The sequence below is a fragment of the Felis catus genome, chromosome E3 (genome assembly GCF_018350175.1).
Source record: "Felis catus isolate Fca126 chromosome E3, F.catus_Fca126_mat1.0, whole genome shotgun sequence".
In the NCBI taxonomy this organism is placed as follows: domain Eukaryota; kingdom Metazoa; phylum Chordata; class Mammalia; order Carnivora; family Felidae; genus Felis; species Felis catus.
In genome coordinates, this window is record NC_058383.1 from 13,175,550 (window position 1) to 13,194,229 (window position 18,680).

General features: G+C 41.0%; 1 protein-coding gene across 10 annotated transcripts in view; it reads left to right on the forward strand.

The window, feature by feature from the left end:
• Positions 1 to 18,680, forward strand: part of AUTS2 (activator of transcription and developmental regulator AUTS2) — a 1,119,695-nt gene that overhangs the window by 371,607 nt on the left and 729,408 nt on the right. For 7 of the 10 annotated variants that reach the window (XM_045047808.1, XM_045047811.1, XM_045047810.1 and 4 more), the window contains one exon: positions 1,552 to 1,653. The exons of the other annotated variants lie outside the window; for them this stretch is intronic. In XM_045047808.1, the coding sequence (XP_044903743.1) occupies positions 1,552 to 1,653 (102 nt within the window). The remainder of the gene's footprint in view (positions 1 to 1,551; positions 1,654 to 18,680) is intronic. 10 annotated transcript variants of the gene reach the window in all.

Sequence of the window (18,680 nt, forward strand, 5' to 3'; positions counted from 1 at the left end):
GTTTAAGTATTCATACTACCTAAAACAGTCTATAGATATGCAATCTATACAGAAGTACCAATGGCATTTTTTTGCAGAACTAGAACAGAAAAGACAATGATGGCCAAAGCAATCCTGAGAAGGACTGAGAAAGACTGAGGCCTCTTCCTCCTTGATTTCAAACTGTGCTACAAACTTACAGTAATCAAAACAGCATGTTGGCATGAAACAGACACAGATCAGTGCAACAGAGTTCAGATATAAACTCCTGCTTATATTGTCAATTATCAACAAAGGAGGCAAGAATATACAATGGAGAAAAGACAGTCTCAAGTGTTTTTGCTAATAGTCATCCTAACAGGTGTGAAATGATATCTCATTATGGTTTTGATTTGCATTTCTCTTGATGATGTTGAGTACCTTTATTAAACTTTTTGAAATGGTATTTATTTTTGAGAGAGAGACGGACAGACAGACAGCATGAGCATGAGCAGGACAGGGACGGAGAGAGAGGGAGATACAGAATCTGAAGCAGCCTTCAGACTCTGAGCTGTCAGCACAGAGCTGGGTGTGGGGCTCAAACTCAACAAACCATGAGATCATGACCTGAACCAAAGTTGGACGCTTAATCAACTGAGTCACCCAGGCGCCCCTTAAATTTTAAAATGATTTTAAGGTAGAGAGAGAAAGAGAGTGTGCATGTGTGAGCAGGAGAGGGGGACAGATGGAGAGAGAGAAAGAGAGAGAATCTTAAGCAGGCTCTACACTCAGTGTGGAGCCTGACACAGGGCTCGATTGCATGACCCTGGGATCATGACCTGAGCTAAATTCAAGAGTCAGATGCTCAACTGACTGAGCCACCCAGGCACCCCTTGAATACCTTTTAATGTGCCTGTTGACCATTTGTATATCTTCTTTGGCAAATTGCCTGTTCAGGTCCTTTTGAATCAGATTGTTAGTGGATGTGTGTGTTTTACTGTTGAGTTGTACGTGGTCCTTCTATATTTTAGATATTAACTGCCAACGAGGTATATGATTTGTGGACCGGGTCTGAAGTGTGGGTACACGTGGAACCGCCACAACTTTGGAGTCCAAGCCATGTCTGGTGTTGTAGGGCACTGCTGGTCCTGGGGTAGAACATCAGCAGCTCCTTCTGGGGGCTGCATAGCAGTGTGTCCTTCTCTCAGCATTCACAGCTGTCATGAGGGCTGTTGAGGTCTTCGGCAGCAAAGGCTGCCAGTGTGTTCTGCATAGCAGGTCACATCGGGACCATCTGGAAGATCTCCTTTGTAAATGTATTTACTTATTCATTCAATTTTTTTTTTTTGTCTGTCATTTCTCACTGAAAGTGAGTTCAGTGATAGCAGATCCTTAACCCTCTGTACCTTGTGGGGTTCCTGGCACATGCTGGGTATGTCCACTAAATCGGTGTTTGTTGAATGAATGTATGAATGGACAAAACAAACCCCTTTTGTAGGGCAGGTGCTGTGTTAGCAATTAAAAAAATTAAGTTCAGATCTGCAAACAGTGTTTGTTATAACCTGGAATTGTTGATTGGAATTTTTTTTACAGAAATCCAGTGTCAGGCTTACTTGGAGAAATACTATTGCGGATCATAATCCCCCCTTCCTCCTACCACTAATGGCTATTCTTGGCAGTAAAGCCAGTTTCCAGGTGAGAACTTTATTGATTTTGGCCAAAGGCCATTGCAAACTTTCCAGTATTAGGAAGGGTCTCTAGGCCTCCCTCCTTGACTAGGATGGTGTTCCTGACTTGAGGAACTAAATTGGCTGAAAGTTGAAGGACGGAATAGAAATTGTACATATTGACATTATTATTTTATATGTGTTCTGAGCAATTATCCAGATTTGCTTTGAGAACTTAGTTATTACCAGATCAAATAATAGTTCCTTCAATTTTTAGTGTAATTTTTCTGTGCATGGTGATATTGTGATTCTTATTTCAAAGTAGGAAACATGTTAATAAGCAGTTACTTGGTGAATTTGGGGTTATCTCTGATTGGTGAATTTGGGGTTATGTCTGAATCAAATACTGTGGGTAGCCCTTCCCCAATCTTTTATAAAAATTCTTTTAGATTTAACCAACCTTGGAGTTGCAGAAGCAGTAGGTTTGAAGTTCAGAGCTGGATTCATAATGTCTGGAAGATAAGCTTTGAAAACCTACACATGGACAGTGTGGCCCTGGATTCACAAACGTAGTATCGAGATGAAAAGACTGAGAATTTTCAGTCTATAAATTTTAAAGTCATTCTTCATCATGCCATAATTTCTCCCAGATGGATTAAACCATTTTACAGCTATTTATAAAAGAGTGATTTGATACCATAATTCAGTTCACATGGCAGTCCTTGAACATCGGGTCCCTAACAGGGGTAAACTGGATTAAATGAGAAGGTGATAGGGACGGCTGTTCTGGGTTAATGGAAACTCGAGAGACTCAGCCGTCAAAAGGGAGAGTGTGAGCTTTGATTGGATCTTTGGTTGAGGGCAGTGCTGAAAAGGTCATTTGGGGACAACTTGGGAAATTTGAAAATTGGGTTGTAGTAGATGACAATATTGAGCAAAAACATCAAACTGTTTGAGTGTGTTAACGACATTGTTAGTTACAAAGGAGAATGTCCTTGTTTTCAGACTCATGCTCAAGTAGGGTGAAGTATCAAAGTTTTCAATTCTCAAACGATTCAAAAAGTGTATGTGTAGGGGGGGAAGGCATGGAGTGGAGAGATGGGGGGAAAGAGGGGAGACAACGGAGAGTGGGCACATATGGCAAAATGTTAGTAAATTTTGTGACAAAATATTATAGTTAGTGAATCTGAGTGAAGAGTGTCTGGGAATTAATTGTCCTCTTAACTTCTCTGTGGATTTAAAGTTTTTATAATAAAATATTGAGAGGAGGTACAATAAAGAGAAGCTAAGTGTGGAAAAGCAGTGATATTTTAGGCTGATTTTTCACCAGTTCCACACTCTGAAAGGCTACTTGCTGTTTGTAAACTGAGTCCAGTTCTCATCTTAAATACCTAGCTTAATGGCAAGTTGACTTAGTTGGTACATTTAGGTTCTACTAATGGAACTTGCTCATAAAATGGTTGTATGGAGACAAATACTATTACTTAGTATATCAGAAATCAAGATTAAGGAGGTAAAGTAGAGGGAGCAGCCTGAAAACCCAGCCATTTGCTGGGTTACATGCCACTAGAAATACTTTGGTAAACACCTCCCCCTCCCTGGACAAACACAATGAGTTTAAAACAATTTGTCCATTGTTACCATCAGTATATAGAGTATTTGATAAGTTTGCTGAAATACCTAGTTCATTCCTTATTTCAAACATGGAAGGTAAGGATAGTCACTGTTCTTTAAACTCAAAAAGATTTCTTGGGGTGTGGGGCAAGGATTAAGGAGATAAGGAATATGGATATGAATAATCATCTGGGCGTACCTTTATGAATGCATCTACAGCCTTGACTAAAGCTACCTTTATGTTGTTGCTGGCTTCAGGGATATGGTAAACACCTCTTGAAACATTTGATAGGTCTTGGTCACATAAAGAATGGTATATGCTCTTTATAGAGACCTTTCCTGTAGATAATTAACAATCTAACTTGTCTTACCTAACAGTGTTCTCTTTGTGACCCCTATCCTTCCATGAGACAAGTAGAAAATCTAAAATTTTGATGGAGCGCCTGGGTGGCTCAGTTGGTTGAGCGTCTGACTTGGGCTCAGGACATGATCTCACGGTTCGTGAGTTTGAGCCCCACATTGGGCTTGCTGCTGTCAGCACAGAGCCTGCTTTGGATCTGCCAATCCCCCTCTCTCTGTCCCTCCTCCGCTCGTGCTCTCTTTCCCCGAAATAGATAAACATTAAAAAAAAAAAAAAAAAGAAAATTTAAAAATTTGAGTTTAGAATTCTTCCAGCTGAGCCTTCTCTCTGCATGAAGGAAACTTTGGCTCTTTCAGAAAGAGTATGAAACTTGGCCAAGATGGCCCAGCTGGCTGGTGCTGGCCCTGGAATTCACCGTTAGTTTTACTGGCCTCTACAGCATGTCATGTCGTCATTGAAACAAGATGACAAGCTTCTCACATCGTGTGTGTGTGTGTGTGTGTGTATGTGTGTATACTGATTTATTTATGGAAGAATGATTAACATTCAATGCCAAGTGCCATAATTGCATATCACTTATTGAATTGGTCTTTGTACATGTTGCCCTATAAATTGTAAACTTTTACCGGGCAGAATTTTTGTCTGTTTTGTGCACGGCTGTTTTCCTGGTACCTAAAACAATAGCTGGAATGTGATGGATACCAACTGAATATTTACTGAACGAATGAAGGAACCAGAATCAAATGGTCTAGGAAGAGATTCATGGCTGCCTGTGTAGCAAGGTTTCAGGGAAATAATTGCTCTATCAGAACACCACCCCCCCCCCCCCTCACTAGCTGATGGTCTAAACTAAAAAATTAGACATTGGTTTCTTGTGTATTTTCCACTGCTCCTGGGAGTGCTGATACATTAAGCTTGCTCAGCTTAGTGATTTGCTAACAGAGTATGGACGATTTTAACAAACTCTTGCCTGGGGGCACTTAAAAAAAGTTTTTTTTAAATGTTTTTATTTATTTTTGAAGGAGAGAGAGACAGAGCATGGTGGGGGAGGAGCAGAGAGAGAGGGAGACATAGAATTTGAAGCAGGCTCTAAGCTGTCAGGACAGAGCCCAATGTGGGGCTCAAATTCACAAACCGTGAGATTATGACCTGAGCCGAAGTTGGACGCTTAACCGACTGAGCCACCCAGGTGCCCCAGCCTGGGAGCACTTTTAGAGGAAAGAAGGAGTAAAGTGTGAATAAGTCAAAGAGAGTAAAAGTGGAAAAGGAGAAACAAGGAAGAGGAGGAGATTGAAAGACAGACTCTGAGTGTCTCCTGATTTTGAACAGCACAGCTTTACTGGTGTGTGGCTTGGGGAAGACTTTGGAAAAAATGGCATGGGGTGGTTTGTCAAACTCGTGTACGTTCCCGTGGCCCCAGGAATTTGTATCATGTAATCATCTGTCACTCACAGTGGCAAAGACTTGGATGTGGGGAATGTCTGCGAACCCTCAGCCCCGTGTGTGGGCACTCGTGTGGTGTTGCAGGAGAGGGCGCGGCTGCTCTCCGCAGAGCATGTTGGCCTTACGTGCTGTGTATCGTGTGTCACTTATGCCTCGGTAAGCCTGTGTGGAAAGGAAGGCCGACCCTGTATGTGTTTTGAGGCAGTGTTGAAGATCAGATTCATTTATTGCATGCAAAATTCTAGTTGAGGTAGAAAGTTGTTGAAATCATGTATTCAAAATGAAAAATTGAACACCTCAGAACAGACATTAGAGAGCATGCAGCTTTCTAGCGTCCTGACACATAATAGTTATTTAATAAATATTTGACATATGGGATGAGAGAGAAGAAGGGAGTTTTTGTGACTAATGATTCAAATGGTGAGTGCAGCCGGGTTCATGGTTTCATAGATGTTTCTATTTTGAGGGGTTAGATGGTATCCTTAATAGTCACTGCCTTTTTTGAAGTTGTGTGCAACTGGACATTAAGAAGATGAGGGGAAAAAGAGTATATCTGTTTTCACAGTAGAGGAAAAGTAGTTTAAAAACAAAAAGAACAAAGACGTGATCTGAATCTGTGCATCCTCCTTCACCTCCCTGTGCCTCAACGTTTTCATCTGTAAAATAGGGCTAATCATGTGTACTTCATAGCACTGGTTAGCGAGGATTAGAAGAGATCATCTGCGGAAAGGCGTTTCGATAGAGCAGTGCCTGGCGCATCACACGTGTCCCCTGCTGTGTTAGCTATAGATGCTGGTGGCCGTGTTTCTGTAGCTTAATGTGAGAGAGTAGAGCTAGTCTGCAGTAGTTTGAAGAAATACTGTGTGCTGGGAAGGGGAGACTTGTCTTTTAGGAAGAATATGGGATCTTGTGAAGAGTAGAAAAAAAAAATCTTGTGTTTAATTCATGTGAAAGTCAGTGAAAATGAAGGGAACCTAGGATCTGGAGCAGAGATTTGGAAATGCAGCAACCCGTGTGGACGGGTCTGTCTGATCTTCTGCAAGAGATGAGCATGAGACCTCTTCGTTCCTTTAGCTCCCTTCTCTGCACAGCAGAGATTAATTTTATTTGTGCTGTTTTAGTGAAGTGATTTGAGGTCCAGGGAGACAGGCCGAGGTGGTGTAGTGTAGGAGAGCATTTCAGAAAGGTAAGGTAGAAGACAGATCTGGGCCGCAGTGGTGTGAATTAAACATTTTCTTTTTCCTGTGGGCCTTCCTATCACAGAAGGAGCTGTGATCCCCAGGATTGCCCCATCCATCCAGATGTTCTGTCAGAATCATGACAGGAGTGGCTCACCGAAAGAAAACCAGTCTGATGCGAACAGATGAGTTAGCTGGTTGTCACTGTATCCCAAATGGGCTCTCCCGTAGATACCCTTCAGATGAAAACTTCCTTAAAGTATTTGCGGAAAGGAGATCATCGTTAACGCATTTGGAGAGCAAGTATATGTTGTTTACTGCAGAACGATACAAGCAATGGAACTTTAGAATTTTTTCTGGGAGCTTAGATTAACTGAAATGTAATAAGGAAATTACCCAGTATATGATATGATCATCTAAATAATTGGGAAGTTATAAGTTATCATAGAACTTAGGGTGATTATGATGTGTCAGTGTAGGTTCATCCTTGGTTAAAACAAAAAGGTATTGTCCTGGTGAGTGATGTTGAATAGTGGGGGAGACTATGCATATGTGTGGTAAGGATTATAGGGGAAGTCTCTGTACCTTTATTCCAGTTTTATTGTAAACCCACCTATGCTCCAGAAGTGTAAGTGTTTAATAAAAAAAAAAAGTTATCTTAGGGCCGAGAAGGACCTTGGAACTCGTCCAGTCTCAACACTTTACTTTAAAAACTTGGAAACTGAGGTTGAAATGTAAGAAGCAGTTATTTCCCCAGAGTTACCATGTGAAAGACAGAGCTTGTCTTGATATCTGAGTATTTTCTACCCTAAGACAACTTCTCTTTTTATTTTAAAATAACTAGATGGGTATCTGAGGTGGAATATACCTCCTTTGTATATGTATTATATACCTATAACGTTTTTGTTTCTGTATATATACATGTAAGGTCTCCCTTCAAAACGGGAAAGATACAGTTAGGCAAAGTACCAGGTATTGAAGCCCTGCCCGCCCGCACCCCCCCCCCCCCCGAGCCCTGAAATCTCTTATTTGTCCAGTAGTCCTATCCCCTTCATGGCATTTTTGCTGATGCCTCTGTCCATTGTAGTGGTTGTGTCAATGGGGGATGGGAAAGGAACCCTGGACTCTTAGCGCAGGAACCCAAGTAACAAGAGATGGTTGGTGGTTCCCTGTCCTACTAAGCTCATTCACATACCTGCTGATCTGGGGATGGGAACATATGAAACATCATCATCATCATCTTTGTTATTTGTGCTTTGAAGTTTGCAGTATATATTCACAAGTTACCTAACTTTGTTGTCACAACTATCGTTTATAGCAGGTATTATTGCAATCATTTTGCAATATATAAGTGCATTATACCAACACATTATACACCTTAAACTTACACAGTGTTGTTATATGTCAATTACGTCTCAGTTAAGCTGGGAAAAATTTTTAAAAAGCAGATATTATTAACTCAGCATTAAAGGTGTGAGAAGCAGAGTTCAGAGAAGTCTGAAGTGGAAGAGCCAGTGAAAGGGTGAGATTAAACTCAGATCTTTTGAGACTGAAATCTGTGCTCTTTCTAATACTAGGTATATCCTTGTTCTGGAAGCTTTACAGCCTGGCATGATTATGTCAGAATGAAAAGCAGGTGACCTATAGTGACTGAATAGATCATCTCTGTAGTATCTGATCTGTTGCATAGGAATAATTGAGCTGGAATGGAGGGGCAACGAGCCCATGTGTCTCTGAATATATTTAGAGCAGTCGTTCAGGAAGGCTTTTTGGAGATATTAGCTGGAGGAGGTTTGAGCTGATTGAAAAGAAGTGTGCTTGCAACAGAGCTGCAGATTCAGATAAAAAGGCGGTAACTGTCGTGAATGTTAAGTTGGTGCCAATCTCTGCTTCTTAGTGCCAACTCGGAATTCTGTTGGTTTAAGAATCACAGAGTTTGGAGTAAACGGAGTTGAAATCATCTGAGTTTCAGGAGCGCATTGTATTTGGTAATCTGTCTTCATCCCTCAGCACTGCTTTCTCTGTGTTGGCTTCTTGTGGTGTAGAGGCAGAGACGAGTGAGTATGTTCTGCCAGCTCAGCAATCCCGGGAGCGAGGGAGCCTCACTCTTGTCTTCTCCAACAAGAATCCTGCTGCCCCCACTCCTCTGTGGTCTGAGTTCAGTCCTATGGCCATTTTTATTTTTATTTTTTTGTTTTTTTTTAATACGAGATTTATTGTCAAAGTAGTTTCTATGCAACACCCAGTGCTCATCCCACCAGGTGCCCTCCTCCATGCCCAGCACCCACTTTCCCCTCCCCACCCCCATCAACCCTCAGTTTATTCTCAGTTTTTAAGAGTCTTTGATGGTTTGCCTCCCTCCCTAACTTTTTTTTTCCCCCTTTCCCTCCCCCATGGTCTTCTGTTAAGTTTCTCAGCATCCACATAAGAGTGAAAACATATGGTATCTGTCTTTCTCTCTATGACTTATTTCACTTAGCATAACACTCTCCAGTTCGATCCACGTTGCTACAAAAGGCCTATGGCCATTTTAAAATCAGTCTCTTGCAGCTGATTGGCGAATCTGTCACAAACGCACCCTTTGATGAGATGACTCTCCTGTCCCAGTCAGATCTCAAACTGCTGGGACCCTGAGGTAGGTAGAGTTAATCCTTTAAGAGGGACTTGAGCTGCGGTTACCAAAGAATAAAGGAAAGGTGCTGGGGCAGCAAAAACATGATGAGGCTTAAAAATACATATATTTTAGGGGTGCCTGGGTGGGTCAGTTGGTTAAGCGTCCAACTTCGGCTCAGGTTATGATCTCAAGGTTCATGGGTTCAAGCCCCATGCCGGGCTCTGTGCTGACAGCTCAGAGCCTGGAGCCTGCTTCAGATTCTGTGTCTCCCTCTCTTGCTGTCCCTCCCCTGCTCGCTCGCTCTCTCTCTCTCTCTCTCTCTCAAAAATGAATAAACATTTAAAAAAAAACCTAAAAATACATATATTATAACACTCCTGATTATCTTACTTTCACTTTCTAAAGGTGAGGGACGGATGATTATCTTTTTTAAGGCCTGATTCAGAATAACATGGTAATAGATTTTTCCTGGCAGAGTAATAAGTCAAATAAAACTTGGGACACTGACCTTTGAGGAAAGCAAAGTTTTAAAGAGCACAAAAATGGTAGGTAGGGTGCAGATAGGAATCACAGAGCCAACTGCTTCAGGCTGCATGAAAACTTAGCTTGTGATGGTTCTTGCCATGATCTGCATCACACTTCAGAGCTTGGTTGGAGGAAAAGTGAGAGTTTTATTAATAGAACTTTCACCAGCACTTCTTCGCTTTACATGGTTACAGTTTAAGGAGTCGGGAATTGAAGGAATCTGGTGTCAGACTAAAATACTGACTGAATATTTAATTCTGAGTCTCAGCCAAGTGTTAATACATATAACTGTTTCATTGATTTGTTTAAATTACATTACTGCTGTTTCTAGTGATCATTAAAACGATAATGCCTAAACACTCTTGTCTTCAGACTCATACTTTTTATGCAGATAGTTCCTAAGTTATTTCCTTTATCTTAAAAAGCATGTTACATATTTCTCACCAGTAATTGAGAGTGTTGGATCTCCCCCAAGCAGAAACATTTTAAGCCTGGTTAAAATATTTAGCCTCTGAGAATTTTAAGGTGTCTGCAAAGGTTGTCTTTTTCATCAGCTCACTGTATTCATTTGGTCGTCTAAGTGCAAAGGTGTAAACCATCAACTTTGGCACTCAAAGCTTCATTATCGTTACTTCTCTGAGTTGTGCTTGGTCCTTAAGTCTGTTTGAGGTACTCAACAGTAATTTCTTGTCCACAACTTGTGTGGTCTCAGGTTTTAAGACAAACTGAGGTTGTTACTGCCAAGTCCTAACCGCTCTAGTATTTGTAGTGATTAAATGCTAGTGGTTAGAGGTTTAGGGAAGATTTAAGAACAGCTGGTTCCAAAAATCTGTGTGTGTGTGTGTGTGTGTGCGTGTGTGTGTGTGTGTGTGTGTGTGTGTGTACACGTACATACGCGCGCATATACATTGGGGCAATAAGAGGGTATGTTTTGATGAAGTGTTTTTCTTTGTTCAAGGAGTTCTTTGGAGAACCTAAAACATTTTTAGTGGCATTATAGTATGTACTGTCTGCATTCTGGTTAATCATTGGAGCCTTAGCAATTCGGGTAAAAGATAGTCTGTCATTTAGTGGTGTGTTGACTTGTGCACAGACAGTTCTCTGTGTTTTGAGCTGGCTCCCCAGGCACACTTTCCTGCAGTCTTCCACTAGGCAGACATATGAGAATAAAAAATAAATACCATATGTGAATTAGTTTCAGAGGTAGGGGTGTGTGTGTGTGTGTGTGTGTGTGTGTGTGTGTGTGTGTGTGTCTGTCTGTCTGTCTTCTGCTTGTGGGAGGTGTTTAAACTCTGCAGAAATTGATGAGAAAAGATGCATTGTCCAGTAGTCCTTATAGCATCCACTGGCCTTTTTTCCCCCATGGTGCAGTGGGGCATCCATTACTTTGTAGAGGCTGACTGCTAAAACTGTTCCCAGAATTCAGGACTTCTGAACCACAATGGGCTGTACCAGGCTTTGTGGCCTTAATAAGCCCCGTGTTATTGGCATTTCAAATATTGGTATACCTATCAAGCCTGGCCTTGTGTGTGGTAGGAGGGTGGGGTGGGGGGTTCTTCAGAGCCACCACTGATGGATCCCATGCTTTTTCTCAAGAGAGCAAACAAGCACTTTTTGTTTAGGCTCAGTAATGCTTGGCAAAGAAATATAGCTGTAATTATATATCCTCGTTCTTGTTCTTTTCTTCCCATCTAAGTTTTACTCCCTCCACCCCCAACTTTATATAAAAGCAGCTAGCATTGGATCTGAAATAAATGTCATGAATGAATAATAATTTCTTTCATTTACACAGTAATTAAACCTGTTGAATGCTGACTTAATGCTTTACTGCACTCTAATTTGACTGGAAGATTTGGCCTTTGTGAATTCAAAGAAGAGGAAAAAAATAGAAATTAAATACCTACTGAGACTATTAAGGAGGACGTTTTTGAGTAGGGTTCTTCCTCCTCCTGTTTCTCATCTCCTTGTGTTTGCCCTTTGCTTTCTGGGATACTTAATACTTAGGAGTTGTTGTACAGATCAGCCTTTGGCTTGTGTGCCCAGCACTGCCCCATGAGCAAGGCCCCCAGGGACAAGGCCATTGGCTGCCGCCGCAGGTACAAGGCCAAGGGCCTGTTGTGCTGCTGCCATCAGAATTGCTGCTTCTGGTGTTCTTTCTGATGGTTTTTAATATTCCTTTCCTTCTTAACCCGTAGAATTCCAGTGGATGGGTCAGTCGGTTTGTATGACCCTGATTGACACCCCAAAATATATCTGACACTCGAGAGATGTGTTCCAGCCAGGAGCATTGTAAGAATCTGTATTTCTCTTCTGAAATTTTCTGCCTGTGTGCAGTCTGAGTCACTCAAGCTGTCTTTCCCAAAGTTTCCCTTTCTCTAAGGTGGGTCCTGTAATGCAAGCTGGCAGCCCACTTTGCCTTTCTTGAAATGAAAGTATTCTCCAATACAAGTCAGTTTTTTTCTTCTTTCACCATCAGGACTTACTGACCATGTTAATGAATAATTCATTCCTAGAACACCTTGCACAGGAGTCTCTAAGTCCCCTCAGTGATGGTTGTTGACCCTGCTGGGGCACTGCTGTTCATCCGTTGAGTAGAGGTTGTTGGGGCAATTTGTGTCACAGAAGGCAGTGCAGGTAGGGACTCTGGAATCCCCTTCATAAATCTAAAGCAAACACAGTGCGTGAGGCCTACCAGGAGCCTTGGCTGTCTGCACCCTTGCTCTGTCAGAGGAGCTAGCGGTCAGGCCCCTTTGATTCTGTGAGAGAAAAGCCTGATTGTGTTCTGTGCAGATGGGGTGTGTGCAGGTTGTGGGTAGCGAGAGCTCCCTGGCAGGGCTGCCGAGAGTATTGACTGAGATCATGGGTGTGGAAGGCCTGGCACATAGCCAGAGTCAATAAATATTAGTTCTTACCCTCATCTGGAGACCAAGAGAACAGAAGTGTTTAACTAAAGTATTTTTTTTGTTAAGGAATCTCCCACAAACACTCCCCTCCCCACTGCCCTGTGCCAATATTTACATGATTCATTTTCTTTGTCCTTCCCTCCTTCTTCCAGTCCATTTATCTCCTTTCTCTTTCTCTCTAAAATTACAACAGACTTGTTCAGATAGTTTTCTTTATAGAAAGTTCTACAAACTTTAAAACTTCTAGTGTATATTGTCAATAAAAACTTCCCTAGTGTACTTGTTAAAATACAATCAGAAGTATGAATGCCATAAAGATAAAAGCCTGTTTACTTACTTAACTATATGTTATATAGTTTGTGATTATGGATTCCTTTCAAATACACCCTAGATTCATACATATACTAATGTACCATAATACGTATTTTCTATTTTGCCATGGTTTGAGTACTTATGTATTAGGTACTGTGATAAATGCTTTAAATGCTTTGTTTATGTGCATTAGGTCAGTGTTTCCCCTAGTACTTGATTTTAAGAATCATGCAGGGGTGATTATGAAAAAAAATACCTATTACCTAACATACCCAGATCTCTTAAATCTGAGTATTAGAATTTAAACCTTGAATTTGCAAATCTGGCTTCCTGATAATATAATCCAGAGCTGGAACACTTAAAACAATACTGAAGTTCAACTCCAGACCATATAAATCTGCATATTGGCAAGGTGGGCTTGGCATCATTTCTTTAAGTTCCTCTTTTGATTCTAAATGTGCAGCAAGGGTTGAGATGATCTATCTAGGCGCTTCTTATTATCTGAAACTGAAAATATAAAATGAATTGGCTTAGTTCATTTAATCCTTACAATAACTTTGTGAGACACAGATGGCATTATCCCTATTTTCAGATGAGAAATTAGAGGTTTGGAGAGGAGTGGGATATTAATATCAAGAATGATTAACATCAAGATGCCATATAAGAATTGCATCTAATTAACAGTATACATAGGACTACTGTCTGTTTGGGGATGCACTTACTTTTTGATTCGATGGCCACAGTCTATGTATGAAATGTTGGTTTTAACATGAGATTAAATCAACCAACTCAGTATACCTTGGAACCAAGAATTTGGGTGCTAAGTTTTTTGAATACCGACACCTGCCGATGGTCATTATAAATTCATCTTGTTAAGCACAGTGGAAAAGAGGTGCTGACCTATATACTCGGTTGGATTTTGAGTGGAATGGAGGGCAGAAACAGTTTATTATTCTGCCATTTCTGGGGGTTTTGCCATGAAACACTTTGGTATTTAGTTTGTGAACACTGCCTTCTCAAGTGTGAATTCTTCTTGAATGTACCCTTGGGTGCTGTTGAGCCCCTTCTTGCCACCTCTTATTCTCAGAGGACTTTATTGCAGGTGCTCTTATTGTAGAGGAGTGGTTTGGATATTCTTTTTTCTTAGAAATGATGATGAAGTATATATAGAGTAAATCTGCCTCAAACTATAAATATTAGCACATTCACATTAAACACACACACACACACACACACACACACACACTCTTCTTTTAATTCTAAGAGCTCCCTAGGGGGGAAGCCAGTGTCTAGCCTTCTAAATTGACCCATCTGTGTGGGAAAGCTGTCCTTTAAACTGAATCCAGAAGTTTGCCTTAGTTTTCATGTATTTGAGCAAGTTTCTTAAAGGTCCCTGGTTTTATGCACTTGAAATTGTTAATTTCATTCTTAGAATGGCTTGGAGAATCATGCTTGTGCATGTGTTCATGTATTTGTTCAACAAGTATTTCCTTTCCTCTGTCAGGTGCTGTTTTAAGTATAGGGATGACAGTGTCCAAACCAAATAGACAAAAATATCTCCTCTCATGAAGCTTAAAATCTAATGGAGAATAGAGGGGAAAAACAAGCACATAAATCTTAAAGAATTTTGGAGGGTGAAATTTAGCAATAGGAAGTATGTAAAGAGGAAAACCTCTTTACCGTAGTTGAGGAATAGTGCTTTGCGTAGTGGTTGAGGAATGGTGGTTCGCGTAGACCTCCCAGAGATGACTTTTAAACACACAGTTGCTGAAGCCAAGGGGGTAAGCCTTGCAAGATACCGGGGGCGGAGGGCAGGGTCACATTTCAGGCAGAAGGCCCCTTCACTGCCATGCCTCTGGGATATGTGAGAGTCCTGAACTTGGTGGGACATGTCTACTGCCCGCCCATAGGCGTTTTGTCTGTGACGTGAGTTTACAGTGGCACATATCAGGAAAAAGGTGTGCCGAATTATAGTCTTTGATGAATTTGATTATATCATTAGCGCTTGAAGGAAAGGGGAGGGGACTCTGAAACTTTGTCAAAAAGAATTTATTTCTGAACCCCAAACAGAGAAAATTTCAGGGCCCTGTCATTTTTCCATCATTGTGTTCTCACCCTGGTAGGTAGGTGTGTGGAAATAAAATGGATGATGTCGGAATCAGAAGATGTGGATTATAGGTCCAATTCTGCCACAGTTACTTGTAGGACTTTAGGAAGAATGCTTCATTTGGTCATGCTACTGTTCCTGCTCTTGAAGGTGATTTCTTTTCCTACTCGTTAAATTCCTTGGTAGTAAAGACCAGATGAAAAAATATTAATATATTAAATTCTGAGGTACTGGGTGACTGTGGCTTATTTTTTTGCAATATTTCCCTCTAAAGCATACAGAGTGTTGGCTGGAAAAGAGTATTTAAACAAACCTTCCTCCATTCTTTCCAAATGTTTATTGAGAGCCTACCATATGCAAAGCCCAGTGGTAAACACTCAGTTCCTTTCCTGGAGTAAGTAAGACCTGTTTCTTGTAGGTCTCACTTGTATGCTGCCACTTAAAAACTTCACCAGTGATGGAAGAAAAAAGAACCTAATAAAAATAGTATTACAGTTTTTCACATGTTACATGGTTACCAAAAAAAATTAAACATGGCTCTATGTATTGAAAAGGACCTTGTGTAAGTGAGTGTTGGAAGATTTGCAGCTTGTGAATTACTATGAAGTAGTGGAAGAAGGCTTCGTGAAAGGGGTGGAAAGTTGGAACACCTGATGTGGATGGGGGCAGCTTATGATGCTTATGAGGTAGCTGGTGAAGGTTTGAGGTCTGTGCATGTGTGTTGTGTGCACTCCTGCACAGCTCAGTTCAACTGGGTGCAGTTTTCTGAATCCACCTAGTATTTCTTGCATGCAAAGTTATGCACAAGCAAATTCCAAATTCACGTTATGCTGAAATTGTGTCTATAGTCAATTGCACTGGAGTGAATTCAGGTTTTCAAAATAAGCTTGAGAGCAGAACTGTCTGTACAAAGAAGTGTGATTCAGTCTGGTGCAATCAGGGAACTGTAAGTGAAATACAGTGGTGGAGTGTAACTTGGAAAGGGTAGAATCGAGGAGTTAGGAGAGGTAGACAATGGGGGAGGGGGGATCAGAAGGAGCTTTGTGTTCTGTGTCACTAGGCCCAGATTGTGCTGTAATCATGTATCTTTTACCTGTCCTCTATTGTAATATTTATATATTCTTGTAAAGAGCCAAGTCAATGCATTCGAGATAAAATATCAGTTGTGTACAGTTGTACAAATTTAGTAACAAAACTGAAGGAGTAGAGTGGGACATCTAATCTTAGGGAGCATCAGAAAATACCTTAATGGTCTCTCATCTCAGAGTGGAATGTTTGCCTTCTTCAGCCAGAGGGATGGTGTGGGGATTGTTTGAAATGAAGACGCAAGAGACAGAGCTAATTCGATTTTGTGTTCTGCCTTCATCTTTTCATTTGAACAGAGAGACGTGTCTTTATATTATTCACTTAAATTACTGAACACAAACAGGAGCAAAATAATAGACACAGATGACTAAGCAAGGCCCATCTGCCCCATCTCCAACCTTTCTCTCCCTCCCCAGATTAGCAGGTGGCACCAGTTCTTGGCCAGTGTCTCTAGTTATCTTATTACAGGGGGTTGTTCATTTGCCCAACTCCTTTGAAACGACAACAAAAAATTTTGGTAATGACTGACTGTATGTCCATTGGCTAGAGCACCAATTCCTGAGGACCAGACAGAAGCTTGGCATTTGACCAGACTTCTGTATTTGTGTTAGGATGGTCTGGCTGACAACAGAAAGCCGGGTTGATTTAAGCTTGTGTTTTTAGATACTGGCAAGCTTGTTCACTGCTGGCTGGAAAAAGCTAGTCCTGACAAATCTCAAAAACTTACAAAAATAAATAAAAAAATAAAGCAGGGCTCTTGTAGATTTTGTCTGAGAGTGGTGATTCCTACCAGTGGTGGATAATGTATCGCAGGGTGACACAGAATGCAGGAATCATTACTGTCAATTTTGCATTTGACCTATCTGTGAAGGAAAATGAGTTTCTGACTAGGCTGGGCTGTGAAATATGACAGATGAGATAGAAGTTTAAAGTGGAAGAGTAGGTTGGAAGGACACTTGCCTACTGCCAGAGAATGGACCCAAGTCCTCTAGTGCAAATCGTACATTACATTTGTAGTATCTTTGAGGCAATGTGTTTGGCTTAAGAAAAACAATATAAGTAAATTCTGTAACCTTGCACATGGGTCCTGGATGGTATTTCAGAACAAGTGATACAATAAGCAATGAGAAAAGAGTTACAGTGCTTATAGAGAGCCAACGTGAATTCACTAATTTCTTTTTTCAGCACAATTCTGGGACAGGAACTCAGAGGCATGTCATAGACCCAATTTATTAGACTTCAGCAAGATTTTTGGCCTTGTCTCTCATAATCATTTTGTGAACAAGAAGAAAAATAATAGGTTAGGTGGTATTATGATCATCAAGAGTCGTAATTAATTTTATAGCTATTTCCAAGGTCACTGGCTAAGAAAATAGATTTCATTCTGGTTTGAACTTTCTAGCATCATTGCAGAAATTTCTATCCTGGACTCTGTCTTACTCAAGTTTTGTGCCTGTCTGGGATGAAGATATGGTTTCAAATTATGCACAAATAGGAAGGGTCACAAATAATGGAGCATGGGAGAAACAGTACACAACTAGATTTTGACTATCTGGACAGTGACCAAAGTAAGATTTACTAGGGCTAAAGGTGAACTTGTGTTCAAAAACCTAATGGAAAAATTGAGAGAGATGAAGCTTAGGATTTTTAGCTGACCCTAGCCAGTAGTATACACTTGGCTGGCAGTAAAACTACTGATATGTTTGAATTCCTTAATAAAAATATAGAATGAGGGGCGCCTGGGTGGCGCAGTCGGTTAAGCGTCCGACTTCAGCCAGGTCACGATCTCGCGGTCCGGGAGTTCAAGCCCCGCGTCAGGCTCTGGGCTGATGGCTCGGAGCCTGGAGCCTGTTTCGGATTCTGTGTCTCCCTCTCTCTCTGCCCCTCCCCCGTTCATGCTCTGTCTCTCTCTGTCCCAAAAATAAATAAAAATGCTGAAAAAAAAATTAAAAAAAAATATAGAATGAGCAGGTGACTACTTTGTGTGTGTTGGGTAAGAGGGGTTAGAAAAATTGAAGGTGACGTTTGCCCAGGGTCACGGGTCTTGGTAATGTTCACATTGTACCATTTTGGCTCATTTCTAAATCCCTCTTAATCTTTAAGTTCGGAAGATCCAAAAAGCTGTGAATCAATGGATTTAAAAGCTACTTTAAGAGAGTACAAGAGTAATGGGGGTGCCTGGGTGGCTCTCTTGGTTAAGAATCCAACTTCGGCTCAGGTCCTGATCTCGTGGTTCATGGGTTCGAGCCCCGCGTCAGGCTCTGTGCTGACAGCTCGGAACCTGGAGCCTGCTTCAGATTCTGTGTCTCCCTCTCTCTCTGCCCCTCCCCTGCTCACGCTCTGTCTCTTTCTGTCTCTCTCAAAAATAAATAAATGTTGAAAAAAATTTAAAAAGAGAGTAAGAGAGTAAAACTGTACTCAAAGTAGGATCTTCTGATTATGATTTAAAGACATTTAATTTGTCATGTTAAAGTTTTTTTTTTTCTTTCTCTAATCAAGAAAAAGTCGTTAGAGGATGTGTGGAAAAACTTGGTAGTTACATGAAAGTTGGAGGAAATTGACAGAACAACTTTCAAGGAGTAAGCCATGAAGTTTGCATATTTTACCATATTATGAATTTTAAAGTTCGGTTCCATATGTATTTTTTGCTCACTCTGCGTTGAATACACCATAGCCACAGAGACTCAGAACTTATAAATGGCCTGTTTCCTGTTCAGTAAAAGATAAAAAGTAATTTAGGAGGAACTTGAGAAAGTTTCAAGGTTAAGGAGTATCAACTTGATTAGCAAGGCAGGCCAGGAAGGGTTTCTGATGGTCTTGTGTTTCCCTGGTGGGAAGAGCAAGGACAGACTAGGATGAAAAGCGTGTGTGAGGTTTTGGAGACTTAGATGCATGATCTTTTAAAATTGGTT